This window comes from Ovis canadensis, chromosome 2, assembly GCF_042477335.2.
Source record: "Ovis canadensis isolate MfBH-ARS-UI-01 breed Bighorn chromosome 2, ARS-UI_OviCan_v2, whole genome shotgun sequence".
NCBI classification, from domain to species: domain Eukaryota; kingdom Metazoa; phylum Chordata; class Mammalia; order Artiodactyla; family Bovidae; genus Ovis; species Ovis canadensis.
The window spans coordinates 247,773,597-247,795,300 of NC_091246.1; the positions used below are offsets into that span (position 1 = coordinate 247,773,597).

General features: G+C 44.1%; 2 protein-coding genes across 2 annotated transcripts in view; one reads left to right on the forward strand and one right to left on the reverse strand.

The window, feature by feature from the left end:
- Nucleotides 1–9,585, reverse strand: part of NIPAL3 (NIPA like domain containing 3) — a 54,406-nt gene extending 44,821 nt beyond the window's left edge. Inside the window, exons 1-2 of the mRNA XM_069579049.1 lie at nucleotides 9,020–9,585; nucleotides 5,347–5,679 (exon numbers count right to left, since the gene is read on the reverse strand). Coding sequence (XP_069435150.1) covers nucleotides 5,347–5,439 — 93 coding nt within the window. The 5' untranslated portion in view covers nucleotides 5,440–5,679; nucleotides 9,020–9,585. The remainder of the gene's footprint in view (nucleotides 1–5,346; nucleotides 5,680–9,019) is intronic.
- Nucleotides 9,586–10,972: 1,387 nt separating this feature from the next.
- The window catches only part of STPG1 (sperm tail PG-rich repeat containing 1), a 58,878-nt gene continuing 48,146 nt past the window's right edge, over nucleotides 10,973–21,704 (forward strand). Inside the window, exons 1-3 of the mRNA XM_069579050.1 lie at nucleotides 10,973–11,074; nucleotides 13,870–13,988; nucleotides 16,648–16,788. Coding sequence (XP_069435151.1) covers nucleotides 16,716–16,788 — 73 coding nt within the window. The 5' untranslated portion in view covers nucleotides 10,973–11,074; nucleotides 13,870–13,988; nucleotides 16,648–16,715. The remainder of the gene's footprint in view (nucleotides 11,075–13,869; nucleotides 13,989–16,647; nucleotides 16,789–21,704) is intronic.

A 21,704-nucleotide genomic window follows, 5' to 3' on the forward strand; every position in this document is an offset into this window, starting at 1 on the left:
CCACTGATGCCCCAAGCAGCTGAGGTTACTTTTAAAAGCCATTTCTACAAGCATATGAATCTCCACACCTAACAAGTGGCTACAGACAGACATGGTTAGTAACAGCAATATAACTTAACACCCTTTCATCCGAGTGTTTCAAAGGGCTTCATCAACCCTAATTACGCCCCAAAGCCCTGTGAAGTTGTGACTGGCTTGATTTCAAGAGAATTAAAGTCAAGCAAGGAAGTTGCCAGCGGCCCAGGGGTTACACAATTTGAACACACATCTACTAGCCGCCCTCAAGTGCCTGGTGGAGGGAGATCCAGAGTGGAGATGACAACCAGCAGGGCACCTGACACTATTTATGGAGCAGTTATACGTATTATATACGTGTATATGTCAGGCATGGCACTAAGGCCTTTCTGCACATCACCTCTGAGCCACACATAACCCTGTGAAGTGGGTATTACTCTGAGTCCCGTTTTAGCACACAAGCTTGAAGGAGTTTAGTGATGAGCAAAGGAAGGCTCAGAGAAGTTGACATGAAGTTCCTCCTCCAAACCTCAGCACTGGAAACTGTGAAACAGCACCCAGGCCTGCTGGCAGGGAGGGAAGAGGACACGGCCGGCGGCCTTCATCTCTGAACACCACTAAGAGCTTTCTCCACCCATCGGGCTCTGCTTTTGGCTGAAGAACCACCCCAAGGGTTTTCACTGAAGTTATTTAAAGTGTTAAGTGCTCATGAGTACATCTGAATGGCTAACCCAGAACGGGGATTTGACCCTGGGATCAGTGACTCTGTGCATTATGAAAACAAAAGGTGCGGACTGAAACCTTGGTGCTCTCACCAAGGGGCAGGTTCTAGCCATGGCTCCAATAGACCCAAAGGCAGGAAGGACCAGCAAACCCGGAGTCTTTTTCCCCTCTGCTTCAGCTTACCAACACAGACTTTGAAGGTCAGCAGACCTGGGCTAGGGTTACTGCCTCTGCCACTGACGGCTGCGTGACTTCAAAAGAATCGCCTTAACTCTCTGAGCCTCAGCATCCCCTCTGAAAAATGGAGCTGACTGTACACTCCTAGGAATGTCACGTTATAAGGCACATGCTTAAACATCACTCGACAGGTAATAAATATTAAAACAATTCTAGCCGCTGCTATTATTATTTTTATAATTTTCATTTTTTATCATTATTGTTATTAGCAACACCGCTAAGGACCCTTCTGGCCCTGATATGCTCTGATCCAAGAATTGATCTTTCACCAGCTATAACTCTGAAAGAAAAGAAACTATTCTCAGAAAAGCAGCCAAAGGTCACAGAGGCACGATACCCTGGATATTGGTATCGGAGTGAAACCTCAGCTCAGATCTCCTGTTTTAATGCCTTCTTCACATCTGCCAACAAGAGCCTCTATTTAAATTCTGTAAGTCCCCTACCTACAAGTGCATTCAAAAGTCTAATTCATTTGTAAGTCCAACAAAGTGAGCCTGGGTACCCGATTAACACAATCGACTATATCGTACTGTATTGTAATAGGTTTATGAAACTTTTCATACAGATAGTACATAAAAAACCAGCAAACATAAAAAATAAAGAAAACATCTTTAACCTTACAGTATAGTACCTTGAAGAGTACAGTAGTACAATACAACAGCTGGCACACAGGGGCATGCTTGCAGCTTTGAATGTTCACAACTCGAAGGTTCGTACAGAGGGGACTTACCGTACTATGGTGACAAGACTGTCATTGCCTGCTATTTAAGCTGACTTCCCATAGTCCCTTGAACTTAAAATGCTAACAGTTAAGTATAAACTGCATTCTGGCTTGCTCTGAGGGTTGAAAGTGTGAACGTGTTAATCTCTCAGTCATGTCCAACACTTTGGACCCCATGGACTATAGCGCACCAGGCTCTTTTGTCCGTGGAATTCTCCAGGCAAGTATACTGGAGTGGGCTGCCATTCCCTTCTCCAGAGGATCTTCCTTATCCAGGAGTCGAACCCAGGTGTCCTTCATTGCAGGTGGATTCTTTACTGTCTGAGCCATTCACATTCAAATGCAATGGACGCAGCAGACCGGCTAACAGTCTCTGCAACACCTGTGACCTGGCCTCAAGCCAGCTCCCTGACGTTTACCTTCCCCAGCAAGTGAGGCATTACCTTCTCCACTGCCATTTCGACACTTACTAAACAGTATCAGGGAGAGAAGAGGCCTCATGTAGTGCCTGGCACAACGTCGGCAGGAGGAAGTGTGTGTGTGAAAGTCATTCAGTCGTGTCCAACTCTTTGCGACCCCATGGACTGTAGTCCGCCGGGCTCCTCTCTGTCCATGGAATTCTCCAGGCCAGAATACTAGGAGTGGGTAGCCTTTCCCTTCTCCAGGGGATCTTCCTGACCCAGGGATCAAACCAGGGTCTCCTGCATTGTAGGCGGATTTTTTACCAGCTGAGCTACCAGGGAAGCCCAAGAGTACTGGAGTGGGTAGCCTATCCCTTCTCCAGCAGATCTGCCCAACCTAGGAATCAAACCAGGGTCTCCTGCCTTGCAGGCGGATTCTCTACCAGCTGAGCCACCAGGGAAGCTCAGGCAGCAGGAAGTGGTGGATAAAACCAAGGGCTCTGGCAGCACACAGACTTGATTCAAATCCCAGTTTTGCAGCCAAGCAACTGTGTGGTCTTGGGCCAGTTAACTAATCTCTGTGCGCCAGTTTCCTCATTTGTAAAACGCAGAAATACAAGTACCTACCTTCTGGGAGTTTTAGAGAATGAACAGTTCCTGTTATAGCAAACACAACTAATGCTAGCTGCTATTATTATGACAACCATAGTAACTGTGAATTGGTTATAAAAGTATAAAGGACCTATATTTTCCCGCCAGGAAGACTGACAAAGGCTTCATGGATAAGGTGATATTTGAGTTGGAGGTGGAAGGGTGGGTAGGATTTCCACAGGCAGAAAACAGGGAATGGTGCAGGCAGTTTCCAGTTTCCTAATCTGCAAATTCAGGTCATTCTCATGACCACTCTATAGGATGAACTTAACGTGGACATGCAAAGGAATTACATGACCTTCCCCAAGCGGTAATACCAGAAGGGCTTCCCTGGTGGCCCAGATGGTAAAGAATCCGCTTGCAATGCAGGAGACTTGGGTTTGATCCCTGGGTTGGGAAGATCCCCTGGAGGAGGGCGTGGCAACTCACTCCAGTATTCTTGCCTGGAGAATCCGATAGACAGAGGAGCCTAGCAGGCTACAGTCCATGGGGTTGCAAAGAGTTGGACATGCCTGGGCAACTAAGCATGCGCACACAGTACCACAAAGGGATAGAACTGGGGCTGGAAGCCAGGTCTCCCGGATTTCAAAGGCCATGCTCTTAACAGCCTACTGGATCTCTCTTTTTGTGCCAAATTCTGTCCGGAAGGGTAGTTACTTATGGAAATGTTTTCCCCGCCTCCCTCCTAGACACCTTTAGGGAAAAGCCATCTCAGTGACCTATATAGCTCCCATCCCAGTCAGCAGAGGCATGCATATAGCTATGCATATAGGTCAGCTGAAATTCCTACTTGCTAAACAGAAGAAACTAAGGTCCAACTCTTGCAGTTTGAGGTAAAGCTTCCAGAGTCAGAGACCCTTGGGGATGCTAGTCATCAGCAGTTCAGCCTGCTGGTCTTCTTTCACAGACCACCCTCCCTCAACAATCAGAATCCATTCTCTGCTGGGGTGGGCGAGGGCGGGGCTGTAACTCAGGGCACAGGCTTGTTTCTGAGGTCAGCCCGCTGATCAAGCTGCACTTGCATCCTCTCAATGGTTTCCCCAAAGGTAAGAGACGACATTGGAGCAGCCCATCCAGCCTCAAGCCCACAGCAAGCAAAAATCCTGTTTGCTGGAGGACTCCACCCCCGGCCAGTACTGATTGGATCAATGTAGACACCTGATCCAAGCTGGGCCAATCAGATCCTCCTTCCTTTGAAGGTGGGTGTAAGAGTTCTTTCTAGTACCTTTCAAGCCTCACTGCCCTTCCTGCCCTTGAGTTCTATGAGCTACCATGTAGCCTTATATTTTCTTTTTGCTTAAGCTTCTCTGAAATGGACCTTTATTTCTTGCAACTAAAAGAGCCTGAACAAAATTAAGAAGGAAAGAGCAAGCTTCCCCTTAGAAACCCCTTCCCCTACCCCCAGACGGAATGAACTACTCCTTCCTCTGCTCTGTGCATCTTCACCTGTTGCTGTTTGTAACCATGAGATATTTCTGAGTCAAGCAGTGAGTCAAACCCCTCCCGCATGCCTAGCGCTGGGCTAGGTGCTTTTTCGTTGATTTATGCAGCCCTAAAGGAATGAAGGGTGGAGGGAGGTATTACTGCCGTCATCCTACCCATAAGAGAAGCTCTGAGGGTTAGTTAAGCCTTACGTCCAAGGTTACTGAGGTGGGAGCAGGTAGGGATTTGAAGACTGATCTTCTTTCCTTTATCCCTGCTCCCCCCACCCTTTCAGGTCAGTTCATCACCCTTTGTTCACATGCCTGTCTGACACCTCAATTCTTAAGCTTTCTGGGAGAGTCACTACAACTTATTTATCTTTGTTCTGGCAGGAAGATATTTCTGTAATAAATAACTGAATTGAGGATAAAAACGAAAGCTTATTAGACACCTCATCAGGGAACGTGTTCTATGTCTTCTTAGATTCTGTGTTTGTCTATTTGGCATCCATTCACCCCAAGGCTAATTATATGAACTCTACTTTCTTATTTTCTGTATTTTCGATGCTCTGGCAATTGTGACCTTGCTACGTGGGGAGAAACTACCTCTCTCAGAGTTACCCAATTCTTAGAGATAGCAAAGGGGCATGCACTCTGGGATGTTCACGGTAGCATCTGCAGTCACCCCAGATTAGAAACAATCTAAGCAGCCAACAATAGGAGGTTCTGTCCCACAGACTTTGATACAGCAGCTCAACAGATTGGACAATCGTTCAGAAAGCACACTTCCAACCACCACTCAGTGACACAGGGAAATAGTCCATCAACAAGGTTAAGGAAAACAACTGAGATACAAACCTCTCCAACCGCAAATTTGGAATACCGGAAAAAGACAGGAAGGAAGTTTACAGAAACAGGAACAAAGGTTGTCTCCAAGTAACGGAGCCGGTGATTTTTTAAAGTCAAACCTTCTTAGGGGGAATGAATTCCTTTTTATGTATTTCAATGAACATTTCTTTAGATTACACATTCTCTTGTACACATGAAGGGGCTGCCTGTTTCTGTCAGTGATAAGCACGCAGACCCTGGATGTATCTGTTAGCCAATACTTCCCCATGTGACTGTCTCATTAGAAAAATATAAAATCCCCAATCTAAAAAATAATAAAAGCTCTTGCCTTGTAGGAGAAGGAAGCCTCTCTCACGGGGTTGGCACTGCTTGTGGGCAGGAGCTGCTGGAGCTGTAGGGCTGCACCATGAGCTCCGTCCATGGCGGGCTAAGGGCACAGGCCAGCTGGCCTAGATCCGTAGCTGGAGGTGCTGCTAAGCCATCTTTCCCGGCGAGGTTCACCTCCTTCCACCAGCCATTGCCTCCTCATGTGGAAAGAGTACTTCAAGGCTCTTTTGGCCAATTTACAGCCTTTTCCTCATCTTCACTCAGAGACGTGCCAGTTTCTAGGTTTCTTCTCAGGCAGACAGATGGGGACGCGTTTCCTGATTCTCGTGGTGCCCTAGCAGAAGGGGAAGAACATTAAAAATGCATGTACAGTGAAACACTGAGCTGGATTTGTTACCTGAGAAGAGATTACTATTAGGACAAAACACAAGCTGCCATGAGAAGTGAGGCCATTTAAAAAATTACATCATGCCTCTGGCCACTTAATAAAGATATGGCTCACCTACCTCAAAACCATTTTCCCCAGTCCTTTAAAATCCCCTTTCCTCTTCTCCTTCACTTCTTTCCTTCTATCATACATATGTGTGGGGGTTAGTTGCTCAGTCATGTCCGACTCTTTCCAACCCTACGGACTGTAGCCCACTGGGCGCCTCTGTCCATGGAATTCTCTAGGCAAGAATACTGGAGTGGGTTGCCATTTCCTTTTTCAGGGATCAAACCAGAGTCTCCTGCATTGCAGGCAGATTCTTCACCATCTAAGCCACAAGGGAAGCCCTCCTTCCATCATATCCTAATTTAAATGCTACCTTTCCGTAGGTTCCCCTATATAAGAAGAACATGGCCTGTTCTTTTGACTTCTCTAGGACTCCAAAAAGAAAGAAAGAAAGAAAAAAATTCCTCTGCCATAAAAAACAACAAACCATCTGCATTCTGACTTAGGAAAGAAGGAATGAGAAGAAAAGTTATCTCCATGCAAGATGGACAAACTGGCCTGCTCCTGAGGGTCTGCCTAGGGTGATATAACATTAGACCAGGAGGCGGAAGACCTAAGAGACCAGATCATTTTGCCTCTGGGAGTCTCAGCTGCCTCACCTGTAGAACAGGGGGTAATAATATGGCCTTAAGTAAAACCAGCAATGATGGAAATGCTCATTAACTTCATTGGACTGACATTTTCAGGGCATCTCAAGCTTTTCTACCAAATAGAGAAGAAAGAGAAAGTTCACCCCTAGTGTTTTGGGGAGCATGGCCAAAACACCTACCACAAGGGCTAAGGGTTTCTTTGAGGTTCATGTTAAAAAAAAAAAGCATACAAATGAGTATTATACTTGCAAAGCTTCTTATATTAATATAAAAATATTTTACATTACTTTTGACCTGTTGTGTGCTTACCTGTTTTACCTTGGCTAAGTCATTTAACTTTTCAGCAAGTTTCCCCTGCTATGAAATATGGATATTCCACATCTATGTACTGTTGTGAGAATTTGGTGAAATAATGCATACAAAATGCATGTACAGCAAATGGTCAATGAATATCAGTTATTATTAATTTCATTCTTACCAGTTTATTTAATTTATTTATGAATACATCTCTCTTTGTCTCAAGCAACAAATGTTTGAGGGTTTATTACATTCCAAACAGACAAAGTTTCTGACATGCTTCAAGGCATCAGAAAGATGCCTCCTATGGCTTACCCACTCCAGTATTCTTGCCTGGAAAATCCCATGGGCAGAGGAGCCTGTTGGGCCACAGTCCATGGGGTTGGAAAGAGTCGGGCATGACTTAGTGACTAAACCACCACCATCCTACCAGTAGCCTCCAGCTCCTTCTGTTATCTAGCCCCAGGCCCAGGAATTCTGGCTCTTGGCATGAACAGCACAGTCCTATGATATAGGACTAACACTGCATTCAGTGTCTAGGAGACATCAGATGCAGGGCTCAAGCCAAGGGCAGCACAAAGACCATCGAACCCAGGCTTACTTTGTCAAAGAGCCTCAAAGTTAAATGACTGCTGCTGCCTCTAGACGAGGTTATATAATCAGTACATATATATATATATATATATATATACACCTGAAATATACTTATCAGACAAGCTTATAACTCAAATCCCCATAACCAGACGTCCCTGACTGTAAAGCCCTATGAATGTTTGTAATCTTGTGAAAAGCATAATTATTCTTCACTATACTTTTATGCCTTAGAAAGGAAGAGTGGCTCCTTCAACCTCTGAGACACTCCTAGAGGCTTTCAGCCTGGAGGTGAAGGGGCACTGAAGCAAAAATTCTAGGAAGCTGTTTGCTGAATCCCCTGTTTGATTGCTGCCTCCCAAGATCTAGCCTAGAGCCTGGCATGGGGACCTCCATACATACCCACTGACTGGCTTTAGACAGGCCAGTGAAGCACCTGGTACACCTTGGCTGCTTCACAGTTGAGAAGGGAATGGCTTACTCAAGGCCTCACCCACCGCAACTCCAGAGATAAAACCCATAGAGCCAGCCCCACCCACAGCACGTCAGAGAAGCCACAGGATGTGCCAAGGCAGTGATGGGAATCCAGGCCTCCTAACCTCCTTCAGATCAGCTGGTTTCTCCAGGTGGGTTTCTGTATTTGCTTTCCTTTGTGGTGGCTGCAGTTGCTCTTATTTAATTATCTTTTAAAAAGTAGCTTCCCTCTCTGCCTCAGGAACCCCCAGGCCTCTGAGGCATCAGGGCCCACAAAGATAGAAAACTCCCCCTTCAGCTAGGTAGCATTTTGGACAGAAAGCCTTGGAGGAATTCTATGCAAGCTGTCTTCCTTTATAAGGCACACATTCTTTGCCTAATGACTTTCTTTTCCAGACTGCAAAACACTTTTCCAGGTCTAACATATGCCCCAGAGGCAAGAAAACCAATTCTGTGTTGCTCACCACGCCTTAAGTTTGAGGCCCACACAGCCATCCATGAGCACGGGGGTCACTGACTCAAAAAGGGAAAGATAAATCCACTAAAGGATGACTTTCACTCCACCCCCTAGTCCTCATCTGAGAATTATTTCACCAACCCACAAAGTAGGTTTCCTAGATTAGAGAACCATCGGTCTTGGCTCCTAAGAGTAGGGTCTGAATTAGAATTTGGCTCTATCTAAAGAAATAATTCAAACACGCCCTTTCCCACCACCTGCCGGTTCAGCTTCTGGTTGCTGAGTGCCAGTTACAAGCTTTCCCTTTCCTGGGCTTTGGCTCACGAAAGGGTTACACTCTTCAGTCCCCACCCAGTGCGCTGGAAATGACTTCCAGTGGCCAGCACGGACCAGGAATGCGTCCCCCACCCCCACCCCAGCCCTCGTCATGCACCTGCTAACTCCACTGTCTGCTTTCCCTTGGAAGCCCGAGCCGGTGTGTACAGGCACAATTGTGACGAAGTCACTCCATTTCGCTTCCTGATTTGGTTAAACCTGGCATCGCCTTTATTAAGGCAAACCCATGGCCCTCTCCTCGATGCGAAAATGAAAAAAAAAAAAAAAGCAGCATTCTGAGCCAACAAGACCCAAACTGACAAGGCTGGTGACAGCAAGAAGGAAGATGTGTATACTGGGGACGTCAGAGGATCACAAATGCCTTGGCTTTTCCTGAAACCGAAGGCTGAATTCAACCCCATCCCCACCCCCGCCTTAAGTCTAAATCACTACTCACCGGCGGCGTTTCCGCTAAGGCCCACCGATCAGAGGTTTCCGAGACAGGACGTGGACTCCTCGAGCAAGCTGGAGGCACAGCCCTCCTAAATTCCTTCCCCGACTCAAGAGATGCAGAGCGGCTGCTGTGTTGTGCTTTCCAAAGCCGCGATTCGATTTGTCAGGCTGCCTGTCAGTCAAAACTGACGGGCATCTGGCGCCGGCGAGTGGCTTCGAGGAGGAGGCGGGCGGGACAGCCCTCGGGCATTGATTGGCTGGACTGCGGAGCTCGCCGGACGCGTAGAGGGGGAGGCGGTGCCCCGCTGGAGCGCCGAGCTCACCTGGCGAGGGCCCCCTCTAGCGGCCACAGGGAGGACGTCGGGCTGGGTCTGGAAGGCTCCGGGTGGCTTGCTCACTGCATCTGCCCTTATAGATGTCCTGGGTGTCCTGGGTCCGGGTCCGGGTCTGCCCGGGTGTCCTCCCCACGCCTTTACACTCGGAGCCCTCTCCCGGCTTTGCTCCCGCTGTTCCCCGACCCCACGATCTCACCAGGTATTCAAATCCTACACATCCTTCAAGGCCCGGTTCCCCCTCCCCGCCACAGCCCCGAGGCCATAAAAAAACCTCTCCTTGCCTGTCCTCCTGGAACGCCTGTTGGCAGCACAGTACACCCTCCCGGTAACATCTGCATTTCAGTTCAGTTCAGTCGCTCAGTCGTGTCCGACTCTGCAATCCCATGGACTGCAGCGCGCAAGGCCTCCCTGTCCATCACCAGCTCCCGGAGCCTGTTCAAACTCACGTCCCTTGAGTCGGTGATGCCATCCAACCATCTCATCTTCTGTCGTCCCCTTCTCCTCCCGCCTCCGATCCTTCCCAGCATCACGGTCTTTTCAAATGAGTCAATTCTTCTCATCAGGTGGCCAAAGTATTGGAGCTTCAGCTTCAGCATCAGTCCTTCCAATAGCAATACTTAAAAGTCCTCCCATAGCCTAGCACTTGATGAATGCTTCCGTAATGTACCCACTGTAATAGTTCTGATTCAAAGATATATTGAACAATATATCCTTCTTATTGAACTGATACATTGTTCACTATATTGAACAACAGTCTAGCCGATATTTTATAAGAACTATAATGGAGTATAACCTTTAAAAATCGTGAATCACTATACTGCACACCTGTAACATATCATATAGCAACTATCCTTCAACTAAAAATTAATTTTTTGAGAAATAAAATGTATTTTAAAAAATAATTAACAGGTGCAGGGAGCTTCGCTGTTTCACATTTCATTCCAGATCCTCTCAACAACCCACTGAGTGAGACATCGGGCTCACGCCTGTTTTACGGATGAAGACATGATATTTGGATAGAGACCTCAACTGTGAGATAGAGGCAGTTGTGGTGCAGACCCTGACACCGAGTGAGCTCAGAGAGAACACCGGTCAGCGGAACGAGGTTGACAGAATTGTAGCAGCTGCCCAAAGGAAAGCGTGGCAGGTGCGAGATTTTCCTGGGGGCGTGGGAGGGAGGAGCTGAGATCAGAGGGCTGGGGACATGAAGATGTTCGGATTTCACCCTAAGTTTAAAGGGGAGCCCTTGGAGGGTTCTAAGTGGGGGAGTGACAAGATCCCTGATTGTCCTGGACCTGGGCAGCTCCATGGCTGTCCTTATATGTTGTTGCCCATTATCAGTCTTTTGTCTTTGACTACCAGGGCGTCAGTGAATGTTTGTTCTTTTAGGTTTACTCCTTGAAGCAGGGTTTCTGGGTGAGCAAAATTCTAAGACGTTACGCCTATCAAGAGATTTAGGAGGTTGTCTAGACAAGCCCGTATTAAGTTTCCACGCCCATCCTGACGTAGTTAACCTGAACCCCAAAATTCTGGCCGCTTCCCAGCGGTTTTTGAAATGCCTCTGCTCATTGGCCAACAACTTTTCACGCTAAAGAAACGGAGGATACCATTGGCTCGAGTTCATCAGGAAGCTGGCAGAAGGTGGAAGCTAGAACGCTAGGCTTGTGGTTGCCATAGCGACAAGGAGGCCGGCGGGCCAGATTCAGCCCAGGGGGACAGACGAGGTAGGAAGCCGTCCCTTTTGGGGGACGAATGCTGGGGTCGTGGGGAGGAGGACCCGGCGCACAGCATTAGACGTCGACTGAGACCCCCGCCTGCCCCGTGCGAAATTCCCATGCCAAGCTAGGTGGTTCCGCGAGAGCCTAAGAACCCACTGTTGGAAGCTCCCCTCCCTGGAGTGTGCCTTCAGAGTCCCCACCTGAAAAGTGGCGATAATAACCAGGGCATGCCTTCCCCGTGGAGCTCCGGTGAGGGGCGTTGGCTACTGATTCACCCACCTCAGTCCAGGCGAATGTACAAACATTTGGGGGCATCTGGCAGCAGGTGGACGGCAAATAGCTAAGTTCTTATCCTGGGTCCACTCCATCTCCTGGGGTGTCCCTCCTCCTTGCTGGGCGCCTTGGTTTACTCATCTGTAACACGAAAGGGTGTGATTGGAATCTAGAGATCACTGGTGGTGGTGGTGGTTTAGTGGCTAGGTCGAGTCCGACTCTTGTGACCCCGTGGACTGTAGCCTGCCAGGCTCCTCTGTCCATTGAATCCTCCAGGCAAGAATACAGGAGCCGGTTGCCATTTCCTTCTCCAAGGGATCTTCCCGACCCAGGAATCGAACCCGGGCACTAGCCAGCTCCTAAAGTTTCTTCCAGCTCTTAGAATCACTTTTCTCAGCTAAAGAAAAATATCAAATGGATTGTTTACCCGAGAGTGCTTAGAAAAATGTAAAATATTTCCAAGATGCACTATAGCATTATAACTGAATCAGTAAAAATCTCATATAGTCAAAACTACTCATGTAAACCCCATAGAATTACCTAAAAGGTAACAGAATATGTGATATATTAGTATATATTGGTATACTTATACCAATACTAATAGTAAATATTGTATATACTTTTATATATTGGTATACTTATACCAATATATACCAATAGTATATATTGTATATACTTGCAGTATATATTGGTATACCTGTACAGTAATATACACATTTAAATGTATGAAATATGTAATACTATAAGATAAATGGGGCTTCCCTGGTGGTTCAGACGGAAAGGTTTTTTTTTTAAACAGAGATGGTAGAATTAAAACATGGCTATAGTTGTAGTCATGTGAGTTAAATCTTTAAAGAATGTAGCTCCTGATGGAAAGAGTTGTATTATGAGTACATCTGTATTCATTCTAGGTGAAGAAGTGAAGTGAAAGTTGCTCAGTCATGTCCAACTCTTTATGACCCCATGGGCTATACGGTCCATGGAATTCTCCAGGCCAGAAAACTGGAGTGGGTAACCTTTCCCTTCTTCAGGAGATCTTCCCAACCCAGGAATCGAACCCAGGTCTCCCGCATTGGAGGTGGATTCTTTGCCAGCTGAGCCACAAGGGAAGCCCATTCATTCTAGATAAAATGTGTCTATTCCTAGTATTCATCTATTCATTCAAGCCACAAATATTTATTGATCAATTGCTGTGTGCCAGGAAACAGTCTGAGGATTCAGTGATGAATGTCTTATTGATGAAGATCATAAACAAAAAATATTATATATATAAAATATAAAATATAATGTGGGTAGTGAAAAGTGCTTTGAGAAAAATAAAGCAGACTCAGATGGGGCTAGAGAGACATGGGTGGTGCTTCCCAAGAGAGTGGCCAAGGAAGTCATCCCAAAGGCAGTTTGAGGACTGACCCAGATAAATCTGGTGACAGGGTGAGATGGTGCCCAGTATAGCGAAGGGAGGAATCCCCATGTTACAAGTGTTTCGCAGAAGCTGAAGAGGTCCCTCATGGAGAAGACGATTAGTTTTTAAGAGATAGGTTATGACTGCTGCCTTCAAATATCTGAAGAACAGTCGCATAGAACAGTGTCTTTTAACCTTTCTGACTGTGATCCATGGTAAGAAATATATTTTATATTATGACCCAGCATTCATGTAACAAAAACTTCACTAAAGGCTGTTAAGCTGTGACCTACATTTCAAAACTCACCAATGTGGAAGAGGAGTGAAGCTTATTCTGAGCTCATTCAGGCAGGAACTTTCTAGCAATTAGAACTCTTAACAGTGAACTGCCTCAGGAATTTTCAAACTGAGTTCTGGGGAACCCCGGCATCCTGGGAAAATTACATTTTGAAAACGCTATGCAATATCCTAGTTTTTATGAGACCAATCATACACACTCAGGGGTGATCAATGTCAACATTTAGCATGCTAACATTTAATGTGCGCTGCTTTGGAGACTATTAGAGTGGTTCAGAGTAAGCAGAAGTCAGACTTCCGGGTTCAAAGTCTGATTCTACCTCTTACTTGTGGTATGACCTTGAGTAAGTCACATAACCCCTCCCTCTGACCATCAGTTTTCTTATCTGTAAATGGGGATAATACCTCACTGGATTATTTGAAGGATTGTATAAAATATTCTATAAAGGCATCTAGGAGTGTTAGGGCTCAAGAAATGATAGCTATTATTTTAAACTGTTAATATCAATGTGCATATATTAAAACCTAAAGTTAATAAAAGCCTACTGTAGGCCAGGCAGCATTAACTACTTCTTGTGGTTATCATATTTATTTCTCACAAGCATCTTAAGAAGAAGGTACTGTTACCAATCTGTTTATCGAGGAGAAAATGGATTCAAAAGGTCAAGTGACTCATCCAAAATTAGAACTATTAAGTGGCAGAACCCAGGACTATTAACCTTGAACACAGAATGGATACTCTTGATCATTGCACTGGCCCTCACTGGAGAATTGCTTGAGCATATGCTGTTAATTAGGAAGGTGATATGTCTTCATTGCTCTTTCTTAGATTCCAGGCCCATGAGATCCTGTCATGAACAGTTATACGAGCAAGTGCACCAGTGAGGCACACCTGGGCAGTGCTCCATCCACACCTGGGCTGCACCTGCTCTCATCCTGGCTCCACAGGTATGCAGTAAGGAGGCTGGAAAGCATTATTAATAGTGTTGTCTTTGGGTGGTAGGAATGGATTGTTTTTAAAATCTTTTAAACTTCTTATCTTTCCCAAAACTGGACAATATGCACATATCACCATTGTCATAGGAAGGTTTAATTTTTTCTAATCACCCACAATTATAGCACACTAAAGGTCCGTCTAGTCAAGGCTATGGTTTTTCCTGTGGTCATGTATGGATGTGAGAGTTGGACTGTGAAGAAAGCTGAGTGCCGAAGAATTGATGCTTCTGAAGTGTGGTGTTGGAGAAGACTCTTGAGAGTCCCTTGGACTGCAGGGAGAGCCAACCAATCCATTCTAAAGGAGATCAGCCCTGGGATTTCTTTGGAAGGAATGATGCTGAAGCTGAAACTCCAGTACTTTGGCCACCTCACGTGAAGAGTTGACTCATTGGAAAAGACTCTGATGCTGGGAGGGATCAGGGGCAGGAGGAGAAGGGGACGACCGAGGATGAGATGGCTGGATGGCATCACTGACTCAATGGACGTGAGTCTGAGTGAACTCCAGGAGTTGGTGATGGACAGGGAGGCCTGGCGTGCTGCAATTCATGGGATCGCAAAGAGTTGGACACGACTGAGCGACTGAACTGAACTGAACATCATTTATTCCATTCTTTATTCATTAGTATTTATAAATGATGTAAATTACTTAGGGAGAAAAAAAAGATGAACAAAATAAAACTCAAGTCTGTTTATGAAAGATTAACTCTATGAAAATTTAATTATGTTCCTGCTCTTAATGACTAAAAACAGACAAATACATGAAGCGTGGTTTTTAGACAGTGAACAGCAGGGACCCCAGTTCTGTAATCCCTGAGAGAAGAAAAACAGGGTGAGCCCCACAACTGCTCCAGCTAATGCTGGAGAGAGTTTCTAGGCCACAGTTCAGGGAGAGGGAAACCCACACAGAGTCCAGCTATCTGAGCTGGGTAGCTAGAAGTCAGGATTCAGGGAGAACAAAGAGGCTGGAATTATAGGTAATGGACGGGCCTGCACAGAAAAAGTTCAGAAATAGGAAGAGAAATAATGGACACATGCATGCGAAGAACCTAAGACTTGGGAAAGAGCCGCCGAAAGCAGCGTAAGGCCCAGAAATTGTACATATGCGTCTCTCTGCTCTTTCATATCTCCTTCCACTTAGGTCGCTACAGAGCACTGAGTAGGGCTCCTGTGCTGTGAAGTAGGGTCTCCTTAGTTATCTGCTTTATGTAACAGCAATTACATGTCAACTCCAGTCGCCCAGTTCGTCCCATCACCTGAACAATTTCTGGGTCTTTCTTACACAGAACTGGGACTACTTGATGTTCCCACAAGTCAGAATAGAGAGACACTATATTAGATGAGGACTGATTGGGTAGAGTCCATAGAAACATCATGTCTTAGTAGTGGAGCTTAATTTATTCTCAGAATAAAAACTGCTCTGGATTCACCATGTGTGAAAATGGAAGTCACTCAGTCGTGTCCAACTCTTTGCAACCCCATGGACTGCAACACACCAGGCCTCCCTGTCCTTCGCCATCTCCTGGAGCTTGTTCAAACTCATGTCCGTTGAGTCAGTGATGCCATCCAACCATCTCGTACTCTGTCGTCCCCTTTTCCTCCTGCCTTCCTGCTTTCGATCTTTTCCCAGCATCAGGGTCTTTTCCAGTGAGGCAGCTCTTCGCATCAGGTGGCCAAAGAAATGGAGCTTCAGCTTCAGCATCAGTCCTTCCAATGAATATTCAGGTCTGATTTCCTTTAGGATGGACTGGTTAGATCTCCTTGCAGTTCAAGGAACTCTCAAGAGTCTTCTCCAACACCACAGTTCAAAAGTATCAATTCTTTGTTGTTCAGCCTTCTTTATGGTCCAACTCTCACATCTATACATGACTCCTGGAAAGACCATAGCTTTGACTATACAGACTTTTGTTGGCAAAGTAATGTCTCTGCTTTTTAATAGATTGTCTACGTTTGTTATACCTTGTCTTCCAAAGAGCAAGCATCTTTTAATTTAAAATTAATATGATTTACCAAATGTGTTGGTGAGGATGTCTAATAATTGTAACAAATTACTGATGCATGCAACCACATGGAAGAATCTCAAAAGCATTGTGCTAAGTGAAAAAAGAGACACAAAATGGTATATACTATATAATTACCCATATATGACATCTAGAAAAGGTAACTATTGTGACAGAAAGCAGAGCAGTGGTTGCCAGATGCCAGAGTTGTGGGGTGGGTATTGACTGCAAAGAGACATAGGGAGCTTTTTGGAGAGATGAATATATTTATATTTTAATTTTGGTGGTATTTTACACAATTGTAAACATTCACCAAAACTTAGAATTGTACATGCACTTTGAATTAATGAATTCCCATGTATGTGAGTTATATCAATAAGATAAATGTGTGAAATTCAAGCCTTCAGGAGCTCTGTAAACAACATCAGCAAGGAACACTTTAAAGAGTTCCTACTACAGGCAATGCAACGTGGGATTTAGGGTTGTAGAAATTGGTAAATCTCAGCCTCTACCCACAAGATTCCTGTCTACCCAACAAATACAACAGAACCCAATTAACATGATTAATAAAATTGTGAAATGATTCCTACAAATGCTGTATTTTGCTGTTTCAGGTGCTTAGAAGAACATGTAGTCAAGTTTCTCATCAAACAAATGGAACATATCGCAGAACTTTGCTAAGATGGACAACTCCACACAAAAAGAGCAACACTCTGGCAAAAAATATTCCAGAAAGGCTAACAAAGTACAGAAAGGTCTAGTGAACTTCATAACAGAGGTCTTTGGGTGGGGGAGGAGCAAGCTCCTGACGTATGTCTATTTCAGTATGTAAGAGCAAATTTTAGGGGAATTTTAAGTGCTGGTTTATATTCACAAGGCTGTTCTTAAGGATATCAAATAGATTGCTTCAGTCATCCCTCCACTGCTTCAAGGGTGATGATTGGAAAGAAACCATGAGAAGAAAGGATGGAGGAGAGAGAAGGAGGAAGAGATCTTACTTTATTTCCTAAAACTTAATCCAAGCCCCCACCATGCTGGGTTGTTGGAAAATTTGACACAAATGACTTGTTTCAAGGTTTCAATCTTTCTCAGTGGAGAGAGGCGATGTGGTCATGGGTCACCCATGCAGGTAGGTGGGAGATGCTCTCTCTCAGCCCGTGTACTCTTCTGGTTTTGTTAGGATGCACTAATCCTGGATGACACCTGGACTTGGGGAATCATGGCTGCAGCTGCAGATTTTGACATCCTCACTCACTCCACTGTGGTTTCTTTTGGGGGAGGGCGGTTATTACCACCTCCCTGGTAGGCTTCTACAGTCTCTGCTGCTCTCAGACCCAGAGCTGGACCTTTCTTCCTTCCTCCCATCTTTTGATGTATTGCTGTCACTTTTTCTTGAATACTTTCAAATTGAAGCTTCATGTATATTCAGAAAATAAATCATAATTGTTCAGCCTAATGGTCACAAAGAAAGCACCACTTACGGAGTCACTTCTCAGACCCAGAAACGGACACTCCACAGCATCCCAGAAGTCCTTGTCTGGTCCTTCATGGGCACCGTCCCTCTTCTCTGCAAGTGTCAACACCAGAGCTCACCTGACTCTTCATGTCAGGTTACCTTAACGACTTTATCATTTTAATATCATTAATTACTTTAGTCTGTTTTGAACTTCCTATAAATTGGAATCATACAGTATGAACTCTTTCAGGCTTTTTTCTTCCCTTGAGGTACGTTTGACAGATGTAACTTCATGTTTCATGTTATCAGTAATTAGCTCATTTTCATTGCTGTGAAGTTTTTCTTTGGCTGAATGTACCATCATTTGTTTATCCGTTATACTATTGAAGGACATTTGGATTGTTTCCAGTTTTGAGCTATGACTAAAAGCTTTCATGACTATTCTTGTTCTTGTCTTTGGACATACGTGTATATACTCTTTGGGTCTACACCTAGGAGAATTGCTGGGTCATAGAGTGTGCTTATGATCAACCTAGTTGATACTACCAGTTTTCCAGAGTGGCTGTGCCAATTTTATTTCCTTGCAAGCGGTGTATGAGAATTCCAGTTGCTCCACATCATCCCCATCATTTTTAGCTGATGCTTTTAAACTGTATTGTCCTTTGGTTAGTAAGGTTGAGCACTTTTTCATATGTTGGCTTATCTTTAGGATATTCTCTTTGGAGAAGTGACTGTTCAAGTTTTTTTCTATGGGGTTTTTCTTCTCTTAGGCGTTGTTAAAAACATACTAGAAATGCATCCTTTTTGGCTATATGTAAATACCTTCCCTGAGTCTGTGACTTTGCTTTACATTCTCTTCAGTTTAGTTCAGTTCAGTCGCTCAGTCACGTCCAACTCTTTGCGACCCCATGGACTGCCACACGCCAGGCCTCCCTGGCCATCGCCAACTCCCGGAGTTTACTCAAACTCATGTCCATTGAGTCCATGATGCCATCCAACCACCTCATCCTCTGTCGACCCCTTCTCCTCCCACCTTCAATCTTTCTCAGCATCAGGGTCTTTTCAGATGAGTCAGTTCTTCACTTTATGTGGCTAAAATATTGGAGTTTCAGCTTCAGCATCAGTCCTTCCAATGAATATTCAGGACTGATTTCCTCTAGGATGGACTGGTGGTATGCTAATAAACAGAAGCTCTTGATTTTACTATAGCCCATTTTATTAATATCAGTATTTCCCCTTTTAGTTAGTGTATGAAAGTGAAATTGTTGCTCAGTCATGTCCAACTCTTTGCAATCCCATGGACTATAGCCTGCCAGGCTCCTCTGTCATGGAATTCTCCAGGCAAGAATACTGGAGTGGGTAGCCATTCCCTTCTTTAGAAAATCTTCCCAACCCAGGAACTGAACCCGGGTTTCCCTCAATGCAGGCAGATTCTTTACCATCTGAGCCACTAGGGAAGCCCCATAGGTAGTGTATATGTCTGTCCTATTTAAGAAATCTTTGCCTATCTCAAAATAGCTTTTTTCCTAATAACTGTATTATTTTACCTTTCATATCTAGACCTATGATTCATTTGGAGTTGTTTGTGTGTAGGATATAAAAATGTCCAGATCTATTGTTTTCAGTATGTATATCTAGTTACCCAGCACCATTGACTGAAAGGGCATTCTTTTTCGGCCACTCTGCACTGCCATCATTGCCCTAAACCTTGTCTATGTATATGCAGGTCTGCCTCTGTATCCTTTAGGCTGTTCAAATACCGCCCTTAATTACTGTAACGATATAACAAGCTTTTTTTTTTTTTTAATCTAGTAGCATAAGTCCTTCCACCGTGTACTATATTCGTCTTGGCTACTCTTGGCTGCACTGAATTTCCGTATAAACTTCATTATTGATTTCTTTATTTATGGCTACACTGGGTCTTGGTCGCTCTGCACAGGCTTTCTCTAGCTGTGGTGAGTGGCGGCTGTTCTTTAGTCGTGGTGTGCGGGCTTCTCATTGTGGGGGCTTCTGGTGGAGCACTGGTTTGGGCTCAGTATTTGCACCAAGTGGGCCTAGTCACGCCTCGGCTTGCGGGATCTCAGCTCCCAGACCAGGACTGAACCTGTGTCCGCTGCAGTGGCAGGTGCCTCCTTATAAATTTTAGAATCAGCACATTAATGTCCTAAAAAAGATCCCTATTGTCTTTTTGATTTAGATTGCATTGCTTCTGGAAGTCAAGTTAGGGATAATTTACATCTTTATAGCACTGAGTTCTCCAGTCCACGTATATCCTTTCTTTTATTTCAGTCTTCTTAAATTTTTCCCAGTAATGTTTTATAGTTATCTATGTAGAGGACTTGCATATCTTCTATATATCTCTTCTAAGCATTTGATTTTTATACCATTGTAAATGGTACTATTTTTATTTCATTTTCTATTGCTTGCTGCTGGTATCTAAATAAAATAAATTGATTTTTTTTGGTATACTGACCTTGCCAAATTCAGTTATTATGTTTAATACATTACCTACAGATTCTTTTGAAATTTCTCCCTATATAATCTTATCATCTATGAATAAAGACAGCTTTATTTCCTTCTTTTCTCATCTTATACATTTTTATTTGTTTTTCTCAACCTCTGCACTGGTTAGAGTCCTTCAGGAGAATGTTGAACAGAAGCAGTCAGCCTGGTTTCATGCTCTATCTCAAGAGAAATCTTTCAGAATTATGTTTGCTATAGGCTTTGTCATCGATACCCTTTATCAGATTAAGGAAATTTGCTTCTTTTCCTAGTTTGCTAGGGTTTTCTTTTAATCATTGAACACTGAGTTTTATAAAACGCTTTCTCCATCTACTAAACACACTTTACCGCATAAAGGATAAACAAATAGCAATTAGCATATGACGAGATGCTCAGCATCATTAGCCAATAAGCATATGCAAATGGAGAATCCCATGGACGGAGAAGCCTGGTAGGTTACAGTCCACGGGGTCACAAAGAGTCGGACACGACTGAGTGACTTCACCTTCAAGATGCCTTTACACACCTAATGGAATGGCTGGAATTTGAAAGACTGCCCATTGTCCCTGAGGAGATGAAGGAACAGCAATTCTTATATACTACTAGTGGAGATGTAAAAAAGTGCAACAAATTTAGAAAAGAGTTTGGCAGTTTTTAAAAAGTTAAAGTTATGAAAGTGTGTTGGTTGCTCAGTTGTGCCTGACTCTTTGCAACCCCATGGACTGTAGCCTGCCAGGCTCCTCTGTCCATGGGATTCCTCAGGCAAGAATACTGGAGTGGGTTGCCATTCCCTTCTCCAGGGGATCTTCCCGACCCAGGGATCAAACCAGGGTCTCCTGCACTGCCCGCGGACTCTTTACCGTCTGAGCCACAAGGAAGCCCTTCCCCCCAAAAAATGTATAATCATCCAGACCAAAAAAAGTATATATTATGTGATTCCATTCTGCATCTGTGGAGATGATCATATAGTCTTTCTTGTCTAGTTTGTTGATATGGTGAATTACATTGATTTCCAAATGTCAATCTATCAAATGAGGGATGAACCTCATTTGATCATGGCGCATCATCTTTTTTTGTATACTGTTGAGTTTAATTTGCTAACATTTTAATAAGAATTTCTGCATGTATATTTATGAGAGTTAACAATCTATAATGATCCCCCTCATCTCCTGTAGTAACTCTGTCTCGTTTTGGTATCGGGGTAATAAGTGGCCTCACTGAATGATTTGGGAAAGACTTTTTCTATTCAGTTTTCTAGAATAGATTGTACAGAATCGATAGGTGAAGTGTTCTGTGAATGTCAGTTTGGTCAAGTTAGGTAATAGTATTGTCAAGTCTCTATATCTTTATTGATCTTCAACCGATTTGTTTAAATTATCGAGGGAGGGATTTTGAAATCTCTGGCAAGTATTGTGGATTTTCTATTTCTTCATGCAGTTCTATCATTTTTTATTTCCTATATTTTGAATTTCTTGTTATTGAGTATATCAGAATCTAGAATTGTTATATTCTTTTTCAGAATTGAATGCTTTATCATTATGAAATTACTGTACCCTCTTTATTGCAGGTAATATTTTTTGCTCTGAAATCTGTTTTGTCTAACATTAATATCTAGCGTTGTTTTGATAGGATAGTGTATCTTTTCCTCATACTTTTACTTTTAACCTAATCCTGGGTTTGTATCAATATTTAGAGTCTGTTTCTTGCAGACAC